At 41.7% G+C, this 23431-nt stretch overlaps 1 protein-coding gene across 1 annotated transcript in view; it reads right to left on the bottom strand.

Annotated features, from left to right (window-relative positions):
- The window catches only part of DNAH11 (dynein axonemal heavy chain 11), a 351912-nt gene that overhangs the window by 133021 nt on the left and 195460 nt on the right, over positions 1-23431 (bottom strand). The window contains 8 exon segments of the mRNA XM_045495056.1: positions 8474-8616; positions 9066-9189; positions 10701-10863; positions 15982-16175; positions 16447-16608; positions 18250-18489; positions 20189-20291; positions 20955-21120. Coding sequence (XP_045351012.1) covers positions 8474-8616; positions 9066-9189; positions 10701-10863; positions 15982-16175; positions 16447-16608; positions 18250-18489; positions 20189-20291; positions 20955-21120 — 1295 coding nt within the window.

Below are 23431 nucleotides of genomic sequence, written 5' to 3'. Positions count from 1 at the left end.
AGAAGGACTAGGGTACCTGGGTGGTTCCAGTGGTTGAGTGTCCGACTCTTGATTTGGGCCCAGGTCATGATCCCAGTGTTGTGGGATCGAGCCCCACATGGGGATATGCTCTGAGTAGGGAGACTAGTTAAGAGGCAGTCTCTCTCCTTCTCTTCCCCCGCCCCCCAGCCTCTCTCCCTGCTTATGCTCTCTCTCTCTCTCTCTCTCTCTCTCTAAAATAAATAGAAAGTAGGAGTAAAAATTCAAAGGTGATGGAACTGTCCTCTCAGCAAACTCTTAAGTACAAAACATAAAACCTACTGAGCGTTCAACGAACTGGCTGGTAAAACAAACAAATAAATATCCATCCATCCATCCATCCATCCATCTATCCCTTCCTCCCTCCAATGGCATTCTTATCTGCCCACCACAATCTGTTAGAAAATTTGGCAAGAGCAAAAAATACTATAAAATATTGAGAAAGAACTTAAGAAATGTGTAAAACATAAAAAGATAGCAGCTTTACTGAAAGTCAATGAAGATCTTTTGACTAAATGACAAGATGTGCTACATTCCCAGAGAAGATCATTATGAAGATACTTACTCCTCCCACATTCATTAACAAAACTTAGGCAGCTCTAGTAATTCCCAATAAGGTGAATGGAGCTTAACCAAGTGAGTCTAAAGTTCATATGCAATAAGAAAGGGTAAGAACGTCAAACGACATTTTTAAGAAGACAACATTCGCAATTCACACTATTGGGGAATAAAACATAAGTTTTTAAGTATACAGAAAAACAGTGTGAATGAATGGAAACATTAATATTGCAGATGTATCCATCACCCTCAAATTAGCCTATATGTTCTCATAGGGTTTTCTAAAATGCTAAGCTGATTCCACAGTTCATCTGGTGAAGGTACAAATAGCTAAGTAAATGTAGAAAAGGAAGAAGATAATGCTCTACCAGATTCCAGAATATAACACAGAGCTACAATAAGCAAAGCAGTGTGATATTAAAAGAAATTTAAAAAAAAATTTTTAATGCTTATTTTTTGAGCGAGAGAGAGGCAGACTCTCCTGGGGGAGGAGCAGAAGAGGGAGAGAATCAGAAGCAGGCTCCAGGCTATGAGCACAGCACAGAGCCTGATGCAGGGCACGAACCCATGGACCATGAGATCACGACCTGAACCGAAGTCAGACGCTTAACCAACTGAGTCACCCAGGTGAACCCCCCCCAATTTTTTTTAACATTTATTTTTGAGAGAGAAAGAGAGTGTGAGTTGGGGAGGGGCAGAGAGAGAGGGAGACACAGAATGTGAAGCAGGCTCCAGGCTCTGAACTGTCACCATAGAGCTCAATGTGGGGCTCAAACTCACGAACCACCAGATCATGACTTGAGCAGAAGTCAGATATTTAACCGACTGAGCCACTCAGGTACCCCAGCAGTGTGATAATGATGTAAGCAGGGATGAACATATTCATGGAACATAACAGAGTCGAAAAACAGAATACGGGGTGCCTGGGTGGCGCAGTCGGTTAAGCGTCCGACTTCAGCCAGGTCACGATCTCGCGGTCCGTGAGTTCGAGCCCCGCGTCGGGCTCTGGGCTGGTGGCTCAGAGCCTGGAGCCTGTTTCCGATTCTGTGTCTCCCTCTCTCTCTGCCCCTCCCCCGTTCATGCTCTGTCTCTCTCTGTCCCAAAAATAAATAAACGTTGAAAAAAAAAATTAAAAAAAAAAAAAAAGAAAAAAAAAAAGAAAAACAGAATACCACACATTTAAACATTCAGTATATGAGGACAGCTAGCATTTCAAATCAGTGATGAAAGATTATATAATTAATGGTGTTTACAGAATTTAGGGATGGTGAGGGTAGAAAAGTCACCTGTATGGTACACAAAAATCCAGGGTTAACCATTAAAAGTATTTTAAGTCAATTTAAATAGAATTCAGAAGAATATTTTCACAACCATGAAGTATGGAAATGCTTTCTCAAAAAGCCTTAACACACAAAATCATGTAAGAAAAATTAGACATTTTTTAACAATATAAAACAGAAGTCATCGTAAACAAAGGCAGGATTACGATGAACTTGCAGAATCACTGGCAACATGTAAAGTAGGTGAGAACATTATGGACATCTGAATATTATCCAGATATGGAAAGAATTCCTATAAATCAATAAAACTGTAACAAACCATTAGGAAATTTGGTAAAGGATATACTTGAATAAAGGTGTTAAACAAATAGGTATCTAGAATAAAGTATGTTTGAGTGAAGTATTTCACCCCATACGCCCGATTCTTGGAATCATTTCTTTTCTATGGGAGTCTTCTAATAAAAAAAGGCAAAAAGGAATGTAAGGAAATAGTGACAGATATGAAAAAACCATCAGTTCCGATATGTACTTTCCATGTGTTTCAACACATACAGAAAACTGGAAGGAGATATAACAATATGCATTCAGTAGTCATCTCCAAGCAACATAATTTAGCCCAATTTTTTTCTTCATATGGTTGTGTATTTTTTAATTCTCTACAATGAACACCTATTCTTATATTATCAGAAATGACTGTCTCATTGTCTAAAAATACAAATCACATAAGTGTATGTATACAAAGACACACACACACATCCCTCAACAGACAGATATGTAACAAGACAGGTATCCAGAGTCTCAGGAAACAATGAGGGGCTCTTATATACGTTAAGTGCCCCCTTCCCTATGGCATCAGATGGCTGAGAAGGAAGACAAGAAAGAAAAGTTTTTGGGCTGACTAAAGTCAACGGTAGAGAAGATGAGCATACTATACTCTAGTTGCAAGATGAGAATTACGTGTGAAAAGATGCACACAGGGCACCTGCATGGCTCTGTCGTTTGAGCATCTGACTTCTGCTCAGGTCGTGATCTCACGGTTTCTGAGTTAGAGCCTCATGTTGGGTTCTGCACTGACAGTGCGGAGGCCACTTGGGATTCTGTCTCCCTCTCTCTCTGTGCCTCCTCTTTCTGTCTCTCAAAAATAAATAAACATTTTAAAAAAATTAACAAGAAAATATGTACATATACAAACATGAAGGAGAGAAAGCATTTGGCATTTACTCATTGGCTTATTTCAGGCAATCCAAGTACTCACATCTGATAGTCATTAAGGGGAAGTGCCCTGCGGATTAAGAAGTCATATTTTGCATGCCAACAGGTTCTTGCTGCCCTTGCACTCCAAATGGGTACTGGCTTTGGGTGGTGAGCATGGGTAATGGGGTGGCAACTTCACGTCATTTAGCTTGACCTGCCAGGTGTGCTCACCAACCCTGTAACACATTTAGCTTCCCAGGTCGCCCCGGTAGGAACGTAAGCAAGGCAAGTATCAGCTCATCGGGAATTCTGAGTCATTAGTACACGCTGGCGAGAATCACAACATATGAAACTGACACACGGCAAGCCACAACTCTTAAAAATCCAAGGACATGAGGGTAGTATTTATGAAGAGAAAGAAGCTAAAAGGTGACCCATTTTTATGCCATATTATTTGTCCCCTAGCGTAAGCTGCTCATCACTACTCCTCTTGATGCAGCAAGTGGAGTGACAAGGTCACAAGGACAGGAGTATTTGAGGGAGACATCCTATTCTTCCTTAGCATTAAAACACAAACTCTCTTATTCATTTTAGTAGAAAAGAGATAGATTATTCAAGTAGGAATCATGTGGCAATAGGGGCAAAATGATCCATATCTAATACCAAAATAAATTCTAGCTCGGGGTGAGGTCAACAGTGAAGAAGGGCCTCTGAAAAGAGGTGAACATAAAACTGGTCTCGGCTTTGGGAAGGCCTCCTGAAGTGGAGTGAAAGGAAACAGGTGAAGGGAAAGATGAATTTAAAACGTAAAAATGTTAAAACTTCGATACGTCAATCTGTACTGTACAAGTGTTAGTAAGTTCACGGAGCAAAACCATATAATTATCTCAGCAGATGCTGAAAAGGAACTTAATAGATACTTCCTTGACAAGATATATATTCTGAATCAAAAGCCAACAAAAGACTTAATAGTGAAACATGAGAAATGTCCTTATTAACGTAAAAACCAAGACAAAGTTTCCGCTACCATCATAATTATTTAACGTTCAGTAAATTTAACAATGCAATGAGGGAGAAAAGCAGATAAACAGAATATTAAGAGACAAAATACTACCTGCAGGCTATGTGATATCAACCAGCTATCAGAAACTACCAGAGAGGCTGGTTATAAAAATAGCAGGTTATAAAATTTAAAAATCAATAGCTCTCCTATATACAAACAATATGCCATCAGAAAACCATGTGAAAGAAATATTCCCTCTATAACAAACTTTATATAATATTTAATTCTCCCTAATATAAAATAAGCAGTCAGCACAATTACAATCAAAATGAAAATGGCATGTGTTTAGAATGTGACAAAATGATTCTGTTGTTTTTCCAGACATAGAGACATGTGAGAGCAAAGAAAAAGTAAACATGAATGGGGAGATATTAGATGTAAAAATGTGTAATAAAACCTTAATGATTTACACAGTACAAGGCTAGGATCAGTAATACAGAGACTTATCAAGAGAACAGGGGCACCTGGGTGGCTCAGTCTGTTAAACATCCAACCCTTGATTTCAGCTCAGGTCATGATCTTACAGCTCATGAGTTAGAGCTCCACATAGGGCTCTGTGAGGACGGCGTGGAGCCTGCTTGGAATTCTCTGTCTCGCTCTCTTTCTGCCCCTCCCCTGTTTCTCTCTCTTTCAAAATAAACAAACATTAAAAAAACAAAAGTTAAAAAAAATAAAGGATCTAGAAATAGACTCGATATGACATATAATAAGGATATTACCTTAAATCGTATTACTTTAAATCAATAAGGAAGGAATACATGGTGTTAAGAGAAAAAGGTATCTTTCTGGAAAAAAATATAACCTGAAACCTCTCAGCTCACTCTTTACCATTTATGGTAATAAATATATTTTAGATGTAGTAAAGCTTTTTTTAAAAATAAGTTTCTTTTGAGGGACAGCACATGCATGCATTCAAGTGCTGGAGGGGCAGGGAGAGGGAGAGAGAGAATCCCAAGCAGGCCTGGAGCTGTCACCGCAGAGCCCGACATGGGTTTTGAACCCATGAACCGTGAGATCATGACCTGAATTGAAATCAAGAGCTGGACACCCAACCGAACTGAACCACCCAGGCACTCCCCCCCACCCCCCACCCCTAGATATAGCAAAGTTTTAAACATAAAACATAAAGGTATTGGAATGATGGAATCTGCTGTTATTCCAAAATCCACTTCTAATTTTATCCATAAAGGCCGTGTGACAAGATCAAAAATTCATTTCCCCAGACTCCCTGGTAGGTAGAAATGGCAGGTGACACACTTGTGGCCACTAAGACGTCAGCATAGGGTCTTGGGGGGAAGCCTTGGTTTCCCACTCAGAGAACTCCCACATTGCCTTCCCCCTCTGTCTTCCTATCTGGAATACAGACCCCACTGCACTCATGTGGTGGTCATGAAGCAGGAAGCGTGAGGAAAAGCGCTGGCAGAAAGGAAAGAGGATAAAGCATAGGTCTCTAAGTTTGGGGATATTCTCTTATTTGCTGCCCAGCTGAATTCTTACTGCTTCTAGGGAAGAGTTTTATAATCTTGGAGAGAAAAGCTTCCCTAAGTTCACAATCAACTCCAAATCCATAATGGAAAACAGTGATTCATCTAATAAAAAACTTCTTAAAACTTTAAAGTTATAAACAAATACACAGGTACTATATGTATATTTAAATGACAAATGAGAATTGGAAAAATATATGAAATACATACATAAGACTAATTGCTTTGTATACATAGAAGTCTTCTAAAAAAAACCACGCGTAAGTCAATGGAAAAGTGGGCCCTTTATAGTTTAGCCTCAGAAGTTACTCAGCATGTCCACATTCCCATACTTGTAAGCCTACCCTGACTCAAGAAGAAAGGAATTAGACGCTACCTGTGTGTGTAAAAAGCACATCAAAGAACGGGCAGGTGTGTTTTAAAACCATCTGGGGCGCCTGGGTGGCTCAGTCGGTTAAGCGTCCGACTTCAACTCAGGTCACGATCTCGCGGTCCGTGAGCTCGAGCCCTGCGTTGGGCTCTGGGCTGATGGCTCAGAGCCTGGAGCCTGCTTCAGATTCTGGGTCTCCCTCTCTCTCTGCCCCTCCCCTGTTCATGCTCTGTCTCTCTCTGTCTCAAAAATAAATAAACGTTAAAAAAAAATAAGAAAATAGAAAATAAAAATAAAACCACTATAAGCCATAAATAATGGGGCACCTGGGTGGCTCAGTTGGTTAAGCATCCATCTCTTGGTTTCATCTCAGGTCATGATCTCACAGTTCATGAATTCGAGCCCCGCGTCAGACTCTGCACTGACAGCACAGGGCCTGCTTGGGATTCTCCTTCCCTCTCTTGTTCTCTGCCCCTTTCTCACCCTCTATCTCAAAATATATAAATAAACTAAAAACAAAACAAAACACTGTAAGCTGTAACAACTGAACTTAGCAATTCTCTTAGGAATTTATCCTATGGATAAAAGCAAAGTTGTATATAAAAGATGTAGGTAAACAACGCTCACTTTAGCATTATTTTTAACAATGGTTCTCAAAATTTCAGTGTGCCTCAGCAGTACCCAGAGGGATTATTAAAACATACATTGTGGATCCCATGCAGAGTTTCTGATTCAAGAGATCTGGGGTGGAACTGGAGAACTTGGTTCTTTTTTTTTTTGTTTGTTTTTTGTTTTGAGAGAGATTGATAAAGAGAGAACACACAAACTGGGAATGGCAGGGGAACAGAGACAATCCTAAGCAGGCTCCATTTTCAGTGCGGAGCCAGATGTGGGGCTTGATCCCATGACCCTGGGATCATGACCTCAGCCGAAATCAAGAGTCAGATGCTCAAATGACTGAGCCACTCAGGTGTCCCATGATGTATGAAGTGGGCAGACAGAGAGAGAGATAAAGAGAGAATCCCAAGCAGGCTCCATGCTGTCAGCGTAGAGCCCGACATGGGGCTCAATCCCAGGACTCTGGGATCATGACCTGAGCCAAAATCGAGTTGGAGGCACAACAGACTGAACCACCCAGGCACCCAAACTTGCATTTATAGGAAGTTTCTAGGTAATGCTGATTTTGTTGCTCTAAGAACAGACTTTGATAATGATTTATAACATTACCATCTCAAATTCTATTACTGTACTTGTTTTTCCATTTCATCAAGAAAATGTGATCCAAATGTACCACCATGGAACAGGGAGAAATCTCTTGCCTTGTTATGACCTAGCAAAAATATTCTTAGTAACATCTTGATGGGGAGAAAACGCTTTGGGCAAGTGAACTGTAAATTCTGATCTAACGTCAGCCCACCATTGCTCAGTAAGATTAATGTGGGATTTAAAAGAGCAGGGCAGAAGAGAACCTTACAATCTCTCCAAGAGGAGGTACATTCATGGCTGCCACACTCCCCACCCCCTTTCCTTGTGGTTTCCAGGCTCTACTGAATCCTGGAGCCTGTTACTTGCCCGACAGTCCTGGCATCCTAGAAGTAACAGCAAAGTGGAAAGTGGCTAGGTTGCTAACCATGTCTATACCAGGAAGCCTGAATTTTCCTTAAATTGGCTTCCTGCCATGAATTTGGAGGTATTTCTTAGAATGCTTGATCTTTCCTGAGGCTAGTATTTGGTTATATTATATCCCTAGGAGCAACACTGAAGCACAGAGCAGTCTGGAGGGAAGAACCTCCACTGACACTCAGATCGTCTGGTTAATACACCTGAACTGCTTGCCTTGAAGTACTGACGTAATTCAGTTCCTTAATCCAAACGTCTCCCACGGCTGCTTTCCTGATTTACAACCCTTTACCTCATCCTAACTTACTTCCCAGCCTGATCCACCTTCTTCCCCTAAAACAAACCCTGTGTTCCGGTTATTCAGGGCAATCTTGGGTTTCTCCAAAGGTCTACAGGACAGTCCAACCCTACACTTACATAAATTGTTATGTCCTCTCCCTGAAGGATCCTCCCCCATGGATTCCAGAGCTTCCCCATGGATTCCAATCCATGCCTGAGGCATGGCGTGTCACTTCCTCCAGGAGAGCCCACTGCAGGGAACGATGCTGTGCTTGCCTGTAACTCACGGTAATACACACATCAGTCCTGTACTAGAGTTATTTGTAAGGGCTCTTGTCTCCTTGAGCAGTGTCAGCTCCTCAAGGACAAAGACCACGTCCAGTTCAGTCGAGCAGCACGCAGTCTGCTCGGTGCAATGCTTTATAGATGTTCAGCATAAGGGAAACCTTTGGAAGGTATACTCCAGACATGGGCATGTAAAAATGCAAACGTCCTTTCAAACCGAATGGATGAAATTCAAACTCACGGTATGCACCGTGAAGGCGAACCATGTCAGAGTTCCAATGGCAGGTTTTAAACATTATGCACGGATGCAAGTATTTCTTACCTTGAGCTGTAGCTGCACCCTGGACAGAAAGAATTTCCAGCAATTTTCTCTGGAGTCCACCATGCCTAGACCACGAACTTCATTACGAACTCCAGAAATTATGTTGTCTACATCTTCATCGCTGAACAGATCCGGAATTTCTCCTGCCCCCAAAGGAGTGAGTAGAGTTACTGAAAGGCAGTCACAATTTCAATTTTAGATAAGACTTTTTAATGCTTGGATTGCTTTATAATACAAAGTTCAGTTTAAATGATAAAGAGTTGGAAATCAGAAATGCAATTCAATTTTTTTTTCTTTTTTGTATTTACAGGCCACATGGCACACGGCGAACAAGCTGTGATGGACACACCCACTGAGTGCGTACGTGTAGGAATAACATTTACTACTTTCCTCAAGGCTCCTCCAAGCACCTTACAACTGTAAGCAGACTAAGAAAGCAATACACGTCAAATTAGTTAGGTTTACGGGTTTCTCCCCAAAGACTGTCCCAGCAAACACCTCAAAGACAAATTATCTCTCTTTAAAGTTCACTGCAACTACAGATAATTTGTCATGGGGGAAGATCTTTCAAGGAATGTGTTGATTTAATCACCTGATGCCAGCAAGTCATTAATCAGCACGAGAAAGCTCTCATCTAGAACCTGGGCATCTGTCAGCAGGAACACAGTGGGCATGTTCTTGGCTCCAGTTCTGATGTACAAATTGGCAAGATCTACCTGTAAGGAAAGGAGGCCATCATTCATGCGTTGTTGCGACGCTGATGTGATGTTGTGATGGTGCTATGTTTGTGTGGGCTGGGAAGCACTGTGTAACAACGGCGAGAAAGAGGCATGTTGTACTTTCCCCTTGTCTACCTACATGTTCTTTCCTCTCGGAGACCCCACATGGGGGTCAACAGCATGACATCACCTCCATCTCTGGCAATACAACGATGAGTGCCACGTCTGGGGCTTAATGGAACATAGGGATGAAAATCAGTGGCCGACGGATAACTCCCTCCTACTAGTCCGAAAATGAATTTGGCGATGCCTTTGCCAAGCAATGTGGTAAAAGGAAAAATCTGCTCATTTCAACAACTGACTATTTCAGGGAAAACAGTTTTTATTTGGTTATGTACTTAGTTTTGCTTAGAAATATTGAAAGCATGTGATTTATTTTCCCTTTTTGGGTGAAAATGCCCACATTTCACCCACACATCACTTTCCACAAACCTTGAATATTACTTTGTAAGTACGGTTCTGATTAAAGACCCAAATTAAGAAAAAATTAATGTTTATTTTTGAGAGACAGAGAGAGTGTGAGTGGGGAACGGGCAGAGAGAGAGGGAGAGACAGAATCCGAGGTCAGCACAGGGCTCGACATGGGGCTTGAACTCACGGACCATGAGATCATGACCTGAGCTTAAATCAGATAATCAACTGACTGAACCATCCAGGCACCCCAAAGCCAATTTTTTTTAAATTTAAATTTTAGTTGGCCAAGATACGGTGCATATTGGTTTCAGGAACAGAATTCAGGGGTTCATCGCTTACTTACAATGCCCAGTGCTCATCACACCAAGTTAGAAAACCAATTTTTAAAAAGCACACGTATTCCTGTCAATGAATCATTTTCATGATTCATTCAAAATGGAAGAAATCTACTTGCATTTGTGAAGGCAGTATCTTTTTTTGCCCCTTCATTATATAGGAATACTAAAAGTGTTGAACAGCAAGTGTGGTCAATACAAAGGAAAAACCATGTTGGTTATAAGTACTTTTTTAATTAAAAATGTTTATTTATTTATTTTGAGAGAGAGATAGAGGCAGAGAGAGAGAGGGAGAGAGAGAGAATCCCAAGTACGCTCCGTGCTGTCAGCACAGGGCCCGATGTGGGGCTTGATCCCATGACCGTGAGGTCATGATCTGAGCTAAAACAAGAGTCGGATGATGAACTGACTGAGGCACCCAGAGGCCCCTGTAAGCTAGTATTTAATACAGTATTTTCTGAGTCAGGTCTATAGGCTTATAGGCTTATAGATCTATAAGCATTTATAGAATTTTACTATTACTAAATTTACCATGAAGAAGCAAGAGACAAAGGTACCTAAATCAGCAGAAACTTTCCCTCTCTTGGCGGGGGAAGCTTTGGCCAAATCGGGGAGTCAGAGCTGACACAGGCACGCTACCAGCTCCTGCTTTATCGACCAGGCAGGAGGGCAGAGGGACCACCTGCCACCCTCACTCACCCGGAGTTCTTGGATTCCGAAGCCTTGGGTCACGGTGACCTGGAAGACCTCAAGGCCGCAAACGTAAGCTGCCAGGCGGGACAAGCTCTTCTTGCCAGTGCCGCCCACTCCGATCAAGAGCGCGTGACCCTGAGGGGTGCGAAGGATTCGGCTGATGCGGCACCTGGAGAGAGAAGGCACACTTAAGGCTGACAAGCTTAGGGACTAGGTCTGCTTTACTTTTTAGAAACGTTTCTACACACTGAACCTGAATTTTTATTTTAAACCTTAAGTCCTCTCTCATCTGCTTCCACATCAAGGATGCTCCCTCCCTGTGCCCTCACACTGGAGGCCTAACGAACTGTCCTGCTAACCACATCTTGGACTCACCGCTTTCTTCCTGTCCATACACAAGGCCTTTTCGTCAAGTGCCAAGTTTTTCCGATTAGCAAGAAAGACCCCAACTTCACCAGCATCCAAGTCCAGCAACTTGTGCCAGAAACTTCCGCTGTGAAATTACTTTGGAAAGAATGGATTTGTTTCGATCAACAGATATCTCACATGTGACTGACTTCACGCAGATTAAACACCTGTCTCTACGATTCTTACTTCCTTTGCACTAAAGCTCTGTCTGTCCTTGGGCACTCTAGAAAATTTACTGAAATCTTTCAGAATCACTGAATTATATCTCCAGCAAGTCCAACTAGTCCCTTGCTCTGTATTATTGAGGAGATTCTGAAGGACTAAGCTACTGATATCATCCCCACATTTTTACAGTTACGAATAAGCTAGCTTTCACATCATCTTGAAGAAATATGTCATAATTATGTTATGAATACTAAGAACAGCAAAAACCCAAAATATAAGCATACAGACACCCACATGCAAAAAATCAGACAGCATCACGTCAGTTCTAGGTTGAATGTCAACTTCCAGCCTTCAATGATCCACCTAGATGGTTTTCACAAAAGCACTTCCAGATAAAACAAAGCTGGGATCACTTATGCTGGGAATGGCACCTCCCCACTGAAAGCCTTCAGTAACTAAAAAGACAGCTTAATTTTACAAGCTTAGCCCTTCCAGTGGGTTTTACCTTACATGACCACACAACAAAATCACCTCAGGAAAGCCAAAAAACTACTCTAATGCAGGTCAAGCCCGAAGTTACAAAGCAGCTTCCCTTTCATTTTAACATTTGCTTCGAGGTTTGTACCTCACCAGGTTCTTTTTTTTTTTCAACGTTTATTTATTTTTGGGACAGAGAGAGACAGAGCATGAACGGGGGAGGGGCAGAGAGAGAGGGAGACACAGAATCGGAAACAGGCTCCAGGCTCTGAGCCATCCGCCCAGAGCCCGATGCGGGGCTCGAACTCACGGACCGCGAGATCGTGACCTGGCTGAAGTCGGACACCTAACCGACTGCGCCACCCAGGCGCCCCGTGTACCTCACCAGGTTCTTAAGCAAAGTTCCTTTCTGCAAGCCCTCCAGGACATGCTGTGAAGTCATCTCTCACCCTGAGTCACTCAGCATACTCCCCGATCAAAGAAACAGTCTTCCTTTTTAGGCCACTGAGGAGCCCAGGTTGAAGGATTTTGTGACAAGAGTCTCTCCTCCAGCAGCAGCAGGAGATCTCTTTCACCTGCCCCATAACGTACGTACACAGTGTATCCCAGCCAAAGCAGGAACACTGTTACTAATACTTCAATTAGCACCATGGTCAAATTCTGACCGAAACCATGGCATAACCAGAGGATTGCAACCACAAAGGGATCAATGAAACTATCAATACTTAACATGCTTATAATAACTCATGATGGGGAGGTCTCCAAAGTTTTTCTTGAGCACTTGGGCTATAAACATTTTCAAGAGCAACTTCTAAAAACTGGATTCTCCACCTTTTATGTGTATGTGTGTGTTCCAAATTCCTTCTTCCCATACTTCCTTATTTCTTGACTTATTTTTAACCATGATTTCATTATTTTAATCTTTGCCAGAAAGATTGTTGGAATCTTTCACTTTGGAAAAGCCAGTGTTATCTACTGAAAGGTATCCCCTCAGATTTATATTGTAAAGTCCTAACCCCTAGTACCTCAGAATGTAAGCTTATTTTGAAATAGGGTCACTGAGGAAGAAATTGGTTATGTTACATAGTAAGGTGGGCCTTTTATGCAATCCAACCAGTGTCCTTATAAAAAGGAGAAATTTGGAAGGAGACATGCACAGAGGAAGAATACCATGTGCGGATTGGAGTTAAGCTGCTATAAGCCAAGGAACTACCAGAAGCTAGGAGGAAATTCTGGAACAGATTCCTTCATAACACCTTCAGAAGGAACGTGGCTCTCTGTCACCTCAATTTCAGACTTTTGGCCTCCACTGTGAGGCGATAAATGTCCGTTAATCTAAACCATCCATATGTGGCATTTTGTGACAGCAATGCTAGCAAACGAATACAGCAGTGACCAAAGATGATGACCAGGAGAACAATAATGGATGTAAAGACGTACCCTGCTTCCTACACAGCAGCAGCAATGGCAAGCTGCTGAGACTATTCCACAAATACTGTCATTCCTGTGCTCAAATCTGTTGAAAAGCTTCTCACTGCACGTAGAATAAAATTGGAACTCCTTCCTCTGGTAACAAGGAAAAAACTGGCACCAATAAGACCCACTGCTGCTTCTCCTTCCGTGTCACACACTGCTCTCTCCACTTTCTCTCCATGCTGCAGCTATGATGACCCCTTTTCTGTTTTTGAACCTTCAACCCTGGGGTCACATGAAATATGCCCTTACCTAGAATGTTCTTCCTTCAAATCTTTCTATGCTTAGCTCCTGCTTACCATTTGATCTCACTTTAAATATCACCTCCTCACGGAGTTACCCAGACCCTTTTTGGGAATGTACATACTTAGTACTTGGAATCGATCTATTTCCTAGCATGACATATCACTTTCTGACATTTTTCTTGCTTATTTGTTCATAACCTTATAAGTGTCTTTCAGCATCACTAAAATATAAGCCCAACTAGAGTAAGGACTAGACTATCTTGTTTGCTGCTGTATCCTTAGTGCCTTACAACTCTGTCTGACAGCAAGGGAGCTATGGATGGTTGCATGATCTGTGCACTGCCCAAAAAACCCAGTCTAGGAGGTTAGAGAGAGCCTTGTCAGCCAAACTCTACACCGGAACAGGGGCATCTAATTTTCTGCCAAGCAAACATGCCCCTTTCCTTTTCTAATTTGCACAAAAGTAGTGAAAAGCCTGACACTGTTCCTGTTTAGCACTCAGGAGGCACTCCATAAACAGGATTCACCAATGACCAGCCGTTTCACTTCATCCTGTTTCTGCCCCTTAAGAACCTTATGGCTTTGAACGTCTCCCATGCCTTCCTCTTTCTTAGTTTTCTTACCTAACAGGGCTGCAGTGAAATGAAATTATGGCTGTGACCACACATCAGAAAATAGTATACTGACATATGACATTACTAAGATGTGACCTTGGACTTGAAGATGCATTCCAAAGCTGTAATCATCGAGACAGTACGGTACTGGCACAAAAACAGATGCTCAGATCAATGGAACAGAATAGAGAACCCAGAAGAAATGGACCCACAAACATAAGGCCAACTAATCTTTGACAAAGCAGGAAAGAATATCCAATGGAATAAAGACAGTCTCTTCAGCAAATGGTGCTGGGAAAACTGGACAGCGACATGCATAAAAATGAACCTGGACCACTTTCTTACACCATACGCAGAAATAAACTCAAAATGAATGAAAGACCTAAACCCGAGACAGGAAGCCATCAAAATCCACAGGCAAAAACCTCTTTGACCTTGGCCGCAGCAACTTCTTACTCAACATGTCTCCGGAGGCAAGGGAAACCAAAGCAAAAACGAACCATTGGGACCTAACAAAATAAAAAGCTTCTGCACAGCAAAGGAAACAATCAATAAAACTAAAAGGCAACTGACAGAATGGGAGAGGATATTTGCAAATGACATATCAGATAAAGGGTTAGTATCCAGAATCTATAAAGAACTTACCAAACTCAACACCGAAAAAACAAATAATCCAGTGAAGAAATGGGCAAAAGACATAAATAGACACTTCTCCAAAGAAGACATCCAGATGGCCACCTGACACATGAAAAAATGCTTAACATCACTCATCATCAGGGAAATACAAATGAAAACCACCATGAGATACCACCTCACACCTGTCAGAATGGCTAAAATTAACAACTCAGGCAACGAAAGACGTTGGCAAGGATGCGGAGAAAGAGGATCTCTTTTGCACTGCTGGGGGGAATGCAAACTGGTGCAGCCACTCTGGAAAACACTATGGAGGATCCTCAAAAAATTAAAAATAGAACTACCCTATGACCCAGCTATTGCACTACTAGGTATTTATCCAAGGGATACAGTTGTGCTGTTTCGATGGGGCACATGCACCCCAATGTTTATAGCAGCACTTTCGACAATAGCCAAAGTATGGAAAGAGCCCAAATGTCCATCGAAGGATGAATGGATAAAGAAGATGGGGTGTGTGTGTGTGTGTGTGTGTATGTGTGTGTATGTATGTGTACATACACACACAAATGAGGTACTATATGTTATTATACATACGTGTATATATACATGCACATATATGTATGTATATATACGTACATATATGTACATGTATATACATATACACACGTGTATATGTATACACATACATACATACACACACAATGGAGTATTACTTGGCAATCAAAAAGAATGAAATCTTGCCATTTGCAACTATGTGGATGGAACTAGATAGAGGTTATTACGCTAAGTGACATTAGTCTGAGAAAGACAAATATAGGACTTCACTCATATGAGGACTTTAAGACACAGAACAGATGGACACAAGGGAAGGGAAGCAAAAATAATATAAAAACAGGGAGGGGACAAAACATAAGAGCCTCTTAAATATGGAGAACAAACAGAGGGTTACTGGAGGGCTTGTGGGAGGGCAGATGGGCTAAATGGGTAAAGGGCGTTAAGGAATCTACTGCTGAAATCATTGTCGCGCTATATGCTAACTAACTTGGATGTAGATAAAAAAACAAAAGTGAAAAAAAGATAAAAGTTCTCTGGGAAAAAGAAAAAAAAGATGATGACCTAACTTAGAGAGACACTTACAGTTTTTTACTGGATGGCAAATGAGAGATAAGAACTACCAGCTCAGAGTACTGAGTATGATCTACAGTCAAACAACGATTGTGGTGACCCAGCCATTTTTACATTGTGAAAAACCATCACGACTTGTCAACTCACACATGCTGCATGGCATCTTCAAACAGAACCAGGTTCATGACAGCATTCAGCTCATTGTGGCTGTCTAAGGCTTCTGTAAGAACTGTCCTCAGCACCTCCCAGTCCTTCACCGGCAGGTAACGTGGATCTTGCCCACCGTGTGCAAAGTGGCAATAGATGAGGGGCTGTTGAAGCAGCGCATGACCATTTGCACCCTGCAGGAGGAGGAAAAGACAAGGAGAGTCACAGCAGCCATCCAGAATGATTCATCTGGAAGCGCAGGGGCCCGTCAAGGGAAGAGCATGCAGGTCAGTCCATGAGCAGGTAGGTGGGATGTTCCCAAGTACAGACGGTGTACATTCCGGAATCACAATGGTTCCAAGCAAGGTAAGTGTCTGCACAATTCATTCACATGCGTATCTAACTCTGCCCTGACACCAGTTAGTGCGAGAGTGAATGGTCACCTCTGACACTCCACACGCTTACTTCAAAGTGTTTACAAGCAGTTTCCAGCATTTTTTTCTGAAACAAATCACAATCCTTTGGGTCTACCAGTTTGTCTCCATAAACACGCGAAGATTCGTGAAGCCACAGGCGTATTAAATCATTTGGACATTTTAAGCATTCAGGAGAAGCAAATAAAATCCCCTACAAAGAAAGAATGGGAAAAATTAAAAACTCAGAAACGGATAACACTCCAACATAGTATTTTCCTTTACCATTTTAACTGTATACTAAATTTAGTAATTTATTACTTCAAAAGAAATATTGTCAGTAGAATTATTATACTGGTAGTTTTACTCTCTGGTAAGTAATATCTTAAAAATTTACTAGCATTATACCCAGTCTTGGAACGTAGCTAAGATTGTATTTCAAAAGCCAGCCCCGGAAATAAACACCTCATTAGAGGACTCGCATCTATTAAGTCTTTCGACAGATCAAGTTTCCCCAAACTGTTTTACAAACAGCTACCATGAATGTCACAGGATCAAATTTTTTAAATTCTAATACCGTCTGATATCAGTTCATCTAACCCTTCCATTTTGCAGATGAAGAAAACGACACCAAAAGTAAACTGCCTGAAATCACACTTTGTGGGTAGATAGGGAATCAGCACCAAAACGTTTTGCCTCCCGCCCTCCTTCAACACTGCCCTCCACTATCTTGGATTCACACAGAGCCATGTCTTTGCGAGAGAGTCAGTTGGCTCTAGACTTAGGAGAGAACACAGCGAGTTGTCGACAAGTAGTTGCAAGCGCTAAACCAACGTTTGGTGACGTCAGGTGTACCTGAGAGCCCAAACATAAGCAGTGCCCAGGCCTCTCATCCCATGTCACCTATGGCCTTTCTTCCCCTTTTTACCCTAAGATTAAAAATCCACTTTTAAACCACACCGTACACAGTCTTTCCAGCAGGTGCTAGAACGACGGCCATGAGAATGAGTGGCCCACGTCCTCAGAAAGCTGGCGCCTGATGTGGTGTTACGGTTGTGAGGCAGTTGCGGAATGACAGGCCATAAATAACCCTCCAACCACTTTTACTGTATAAGGTAGATCATACCAGTTAACTTTTTTTTTTAACTCCATGTTTCAATCCCCTCTTTGGAATTTCCTTTCTAAACCAAACACATAAACGCTGTCCTTGTACCAGGTAAGCAAAGTAAGTGTCAAGGTCAAAACAAAATAATTAAGCAGTGTAAGAAATTCAAGCTGCTTTTGATGGATGTTTAAGAATCACACTGCATAGGGGCGCCTGGGTGGCGCAGTCGGTTAAGCGTCCGACTTCAGCCAGGTCACGATCTCGCGGTCCGTGAGTTCGAGCCCCGCGTCGGGCTCTGGGCTGATGGCTCAGAGCCTGGAGACTGTTTCCGATTCTGTGTCTCCCTCTCTCTCTGACCCTCCCCCATTCATGCTCTGTCTCTCTCTGTCCCAAAAATAAATAAACGTTGAAAAAAAAAAATTAAAAAAAAAAAAAAGAATCACACTGCATAAATACAAACAAATAACAAACGATCCCCCTCATTTGGCACAAAATGAGGCACTCAAATATTTATATGGAATACATGGACCTAAGTCGCTACACAACCTAGAGAAACCACTAGTCCCATTGATAAAATGGGAATAAACCTGCCATCCATACTTCACAGAGAAGTTTATGGTTTAAAAATCAAAGAATACACCCACAAAAGTATACAGCATTCTCTTAAATTAAGTTCCAGAAATGAACACCATAAATATTACTATAATCATTCCTCCACCCAAGATGCATAACCCAGGGCCGTCAAGATACCTGGAAGATGTTTGATAGGTCTCGCAGATTAAACAGGTAATGGAATTTAACAGCTGTGGGTAAAAAGTTTTGTGTCATCATCTGATGAAATGCGATTGTTGCCTGTATCAAAGAGGGGCCACTCCTGAGAACTGAGGGACCAAATGCTTGCTGCTGGAAATGGAAGTTAAGAATTTGGCTATAGATGGTGTGTAGTGCATCCAAGGAGGGAAAGTTGAATGCAAACACAGTGAAATGTCTCTGAAAAACAAAATATAAGAGTTGCATATTATTAGGATTATAATGGTACCAGGAGATTGTGCAAGAAAAAAAAAGGCCCAACTATTATTTTTTAAATCCCTCCCTGTACCCATTGCTACATAACTGGGGTGCCCTCCTCTCTGACTCTGGGCCTAGCCATATGACTTGATTGAGCCAACAGAGTGAGGTGTAGGTGGCAGTGTCAGAAGCCTGTATGCTTCCACTTGTTCTTTTTTTTTTTAAGATCTTATTTTTAAGTAATCTCTATACCCAACATGGAGCTCGAACCTACAACCCTGAGATCCAGAGCCACCCGTTCCATGGACTGAGCCAGCCAGGCACCCATCCACTTGCTTTATTAAGGCTCTACCTTTGCCATGAATTGTACAAGCCTACTGATGGATGAGAGGTCCATGAAGAAGAGCCACATGGCCCCTACCACTTTAGTCAAAGCCACCACAGATTTGTTGATAGTCAACTCCTGGACACATCGATGACCCCATCCAAGATCATGAGAGCCACCCAGCCAACCCCCAGCTGATTCCAGATAAGGGAACAAGCAACAATTGGTGCTGTATGCTGTTGTTTAACATATGTTATAGTTGGTGGGGGTTGTTGTTACTACAAGCTTATATACACACACAAAACATGCACATCAATGTTTATTTGTATCAGCTTTATTCATAATTCCCAAATGTGGGAACAACCAAGGCATCCTTCAACAGGTGAATGGATCAACAAACTGATGTACCTATACAATGAATTTGAAGTAGTGATAAAAAAAAAAAAATGAGGTATCAAGCCAGGAAAAGACATGGGTAAACCTTAACTGCATATTTAAATGAAGTGAAAGAAGCCAATCTCAAAAGGCTACATACTATGGGATTTCAACTATGTGACATTCTGAAAAAGGTAAAGCTATGGAGACAGTAAACTGACTAAATGATCACCAGGGATTCAGGAGGGAGGGTGGATGGAGGAAAATAGGTAGAGCACAGGGGATTTTCACCACAGTGAAACTCTTCTGTATGGTATTTTCATGGTGGATACCTGACATTATACATTTGCCAAAACCCATAGAATACACAATACAAAGAATGAACTCAAATGTAACTTTGTGACTTTGGTTAGTAATAATGGATGTTGGTTCATCAACTGTAACAAATGCAGCACAGTAACGTAAAATTTTATAATAGGGTAAAATGAGGTGGGAGGAGTGTGAGAGAGTACATGGAAACTCTCAATACTTTCAACTAAAACTCCTCCGTTTCTAAACTTGTACCTGCTCCTAAAAATACTCTATTACATGGGATGCCCGGGTGGCTCAGTTGGTTGAACGTCCGACTCTTGACTTTGGCTGGTCATGATCTCACAGTTCTTGATACTGAGCCCTGCACTGGGCTCTCACTGGCAGCACAGAGCCTGCTTGGGATTCGCTCCCTCTCTCTCTGCTCCTCCCCCACTTGCTCACATGTGCTCTCTTCTCTCTCAATAAATAAATAAATAAATAAATAAATAAATAAATAAATAAATAAATATATTTAAAAAATAGTCTATTAAAAAAATAGCTTACATGCTTATTAACCAAATGTCCAGTAGGAGCCCTCGTTTGTATTCACAGCACCAAGAATCACAATCTATAATGTTTGGGTATTTTATTTAGGGCCCATTGGGGAGGGAGCAGTACTCTATACCTTACCTGTAGTCTAGGATTGATTGTGAAACTGCCCACCATTAGATTCATGCAGGCAATGTACTGACAGTTGTGGATTTCTTTAAGCACCACCTTCTGTCTATCATACCTGGAAGATAGAAAACAGAACCTTAAATCCAAAAACCAAAGATGACAACACAACAAAATCCCCCAGTTTATGAAGGACTTCATCACAAAGTGTCTCCTTTGATCTTTACAAGCGCTCTGTGATGTTGGGGGTGTTCGTCTCATCTCAGGGACACAAAAATTAAAGCTCAGAAAACAGAAGGCTACATAGCTCCTTTGATGCCAGAATCGGCATAAGGAGCTAAATCAATACACACTATTAATGCTTATTGATTCTCACATGATGCTATTTCTGGTTAGAAATAACCACAGCTAGGCTGGGGGATCTCCTGCTAGTTAACGGCAGGGATGGGCATACTGCAATACCCAGACGTAACCAAACAGTTACAGCCCACAGAGTAAGGTCAAGCATCTAAGTAATTTCGTGTATTTGAGAGTTTAATACTTCAACTAGACAGTAATGCACAAAACAGGCACGTCACTTTTTAATTCAATTCTTCCAAAGATACAAAAGGAACCTTACCTCACTTATGACAATGAAAAGGGAATGTAAAATGATACTTAAAAGTTAACAGAGAAAATGCTCCTCGGAAGGAGGAGCAAATCAGGGTAATTTTATTCTTCAATGTTCATGCATAATAATAATTGGATTTCAATAAAGAATAAAGCACAGAGACTCGCTTACCAGTGTCCGTAATCAATGTGCTGTCGAATCAGAGTGTGGGGCTGCACTGTGCCATATAAGTCCACTTCGGGCATATTCATATCATCAATGAAATAAACCAGTTTTTTGTTTCCTCCTGGCCCATAGATACGACCAGCTTTTTTCTCTAGAGGTTTCTCAAGAATTCCTGAAACAAATGTATCATTCTGCCCACCAATTGGATAAAATTTAACTTTCTGTCCTTTATCCATTTTTTCTAATTTTTCCTCATCTTCTGTCCATTTCATCCACTCCAAGTCTCCAAGTATCACCTCTCTGCAGGTTAATATCAGTAATGACTCTCTGTTCATCTCCTTTGTGTCATGCTTTCTGGTCAACCTCCCTCCTACTGCCAGAGGTCACCTCACCTCTCCTTCCCTGAGGACTCAACATCTGTGACATGATACCACACTGGCCATCAAGCTGAGGCAACACCATCATTGGTCTGTGTACTTTCCTCCAGGAACCCACTCTAACACATGGCCCACTGTCAGTCCAGCCATGGCCTACTTCCTCAGTCTTTGTCTTTCTCAATCACTCTTGCAGGAGCTTCTAGGGACAGCTTGAGAGAGTCCCCCATGCTTCTCTTCCTGGGTTATCCAAGTGCAGAAGTACAAGGGAATCCTGTACGAAGACTCTATCTTGTGCACACATCAGCTTACATTTCTTCACGGGCCTAAATGACTTTGCATGGATTTGAGAAAAATCACGAGGGTAGAAAACCCTGAATAGACTGTGTAAGATGTAGTATCTAATAGTTGCTGACTCTCCAAATGAACAATAAACAGCTCGAGGACAGGAAACTACATCGTGGTCATTACTATATTCCTGATGACAATCCCAAGTCATTTGTTAAATGAACAAATGACTAAATAAATGAAAGAACAAACAAATATATGATGAAAAATTAACAAAGCTCTCTTCCAAACAGGGGAACTGCATTCCCAAATGCTTGCTTCCTATCATCCACTGGTACCCGATTGTTTGGCCAACGCCAAACAAGCCTCTTCCTCACTCACAACACACCTCTTCCTTTTTCCCTTCTATGCTCCTGTTTGTGTGATTAACACCCTCTCAGTCAGCCAGATGCAAAGCTTCAATATAATCTTTCTCTCCTGGTCCCAGACGTGCCTGGCCACAGCCTATAAATGGTACCTCTGGTCTCTTCCTTTTCATCACTCGCTCCACAATGTTAGTCCAGAGCAACATTACACAGAGCTGGTACACTACCCAGGGGGAACTGGTCTCCTCACCTCAGATATCTCCTCAAGTATAGCCTGCAGCTTGTCAGTTCCTTGCTCCCCATTTTCCACCCAATGAAATACATGGTCTTCAGCTTGCATCTCAGCTCTTCGTACAGTTACAGTGGCTAACCATTCTACACGGCCTGGGACTAAAAGTCCCATGTTCCAGAAATCCCCACTGCCCCCCCCCCCATCTTGGAAAACTGACAGCAAGTGTTCCATCAACAATGTAACTCCAACCCTCTTCTCCAGCCATTTCTCTATCTTCTACCACATCCCTGCGCATCAGCCAACATACAGATTCAATGAATTAAATGTGTTCTGTAATTTTCTCTTTCATAAGTTTGTTTCCACTGATTCTTCCATCTCAAATCCCATCTCTGCCTGCATACCATTCCATCCTGAAGGTTTCAAATGCAAACTTTCTTTCAAGTACACTGCTCTATTATTTGTGCTAATGGTCTATGTCTGAATCTTATACATGCCTGTACCCTTTCAGGAATTAGCAAGACGAACTCATACCTCAGTCAACTACTGCATTCAATTACTGAATTGTACACCTAATCTTTCATTTACAAGTGATAAAGTGATCCCTCCTTCTGGGTCTCTGAATGAAAAACACGCACTGAATACGATGCCTTGGAAAAAAAATAGATAAACAATATATATTCGCTAAAGAATTAAGTGAGAAACTGCCAAGTTAGATTTTTGACTGTTCAATTCCAAGAAGTCAAGGAAAACAAATTTGATTAATAAGAAATTACAGAAAAAACACTCTTGGCTGAGTTAACAACGTCCATGAGCAAGAGAATTTGTTAGTAATTGTTACTTCTAACGCTGCACACACACACAACACAGAAACCGCAATCCAGGCAATTCAACAGGCTTAATAAACCACTGTACAATGGGGAGTTTCACAGCCCCACCACCAGTCAAACCCTGACTCTGCTGGACAGTGACAGATATACCAGTAGCAGCTTCTCCTACCACTGTCTCCTCTGCTTCCCAAGTCTACTTGGCTTACCCTTCCTAATTTAGCAGGCCCAAAATCTGTGTGGCTCTTTTGATGACACTGATACATGTTTTCAACAGTTTTAAATTCTTACAGTTTTCCAAAGATTTAATTAACAGCTCATGGCCTGCCATTTCAGTGACACAGTTTTAAGGAAGTTCTCCTAAATCAATTGTTTACTTGAAAAGGCAACCAGAGCAGTC

This window comes from Leopardus geoffroyi, chromosome A2, assembly GCF_018350155.1.
Source record: "Leopardus geoffroyi isolate Oge1 chromosome A2, O.geoffroyi_Oge1_pat1.0, whole genome shotgun sequence".
Classification (NCBI taxonomy): domain Eukaryota; kingdom Metazoa; phylum Chordata; class Mammalia; order Carnivora; family Felidae; genus Leopardus; species Leopardus geoffroyi.
This window is presented reverse-complemented; position numbering and strand designations above follow the sequence as displayed.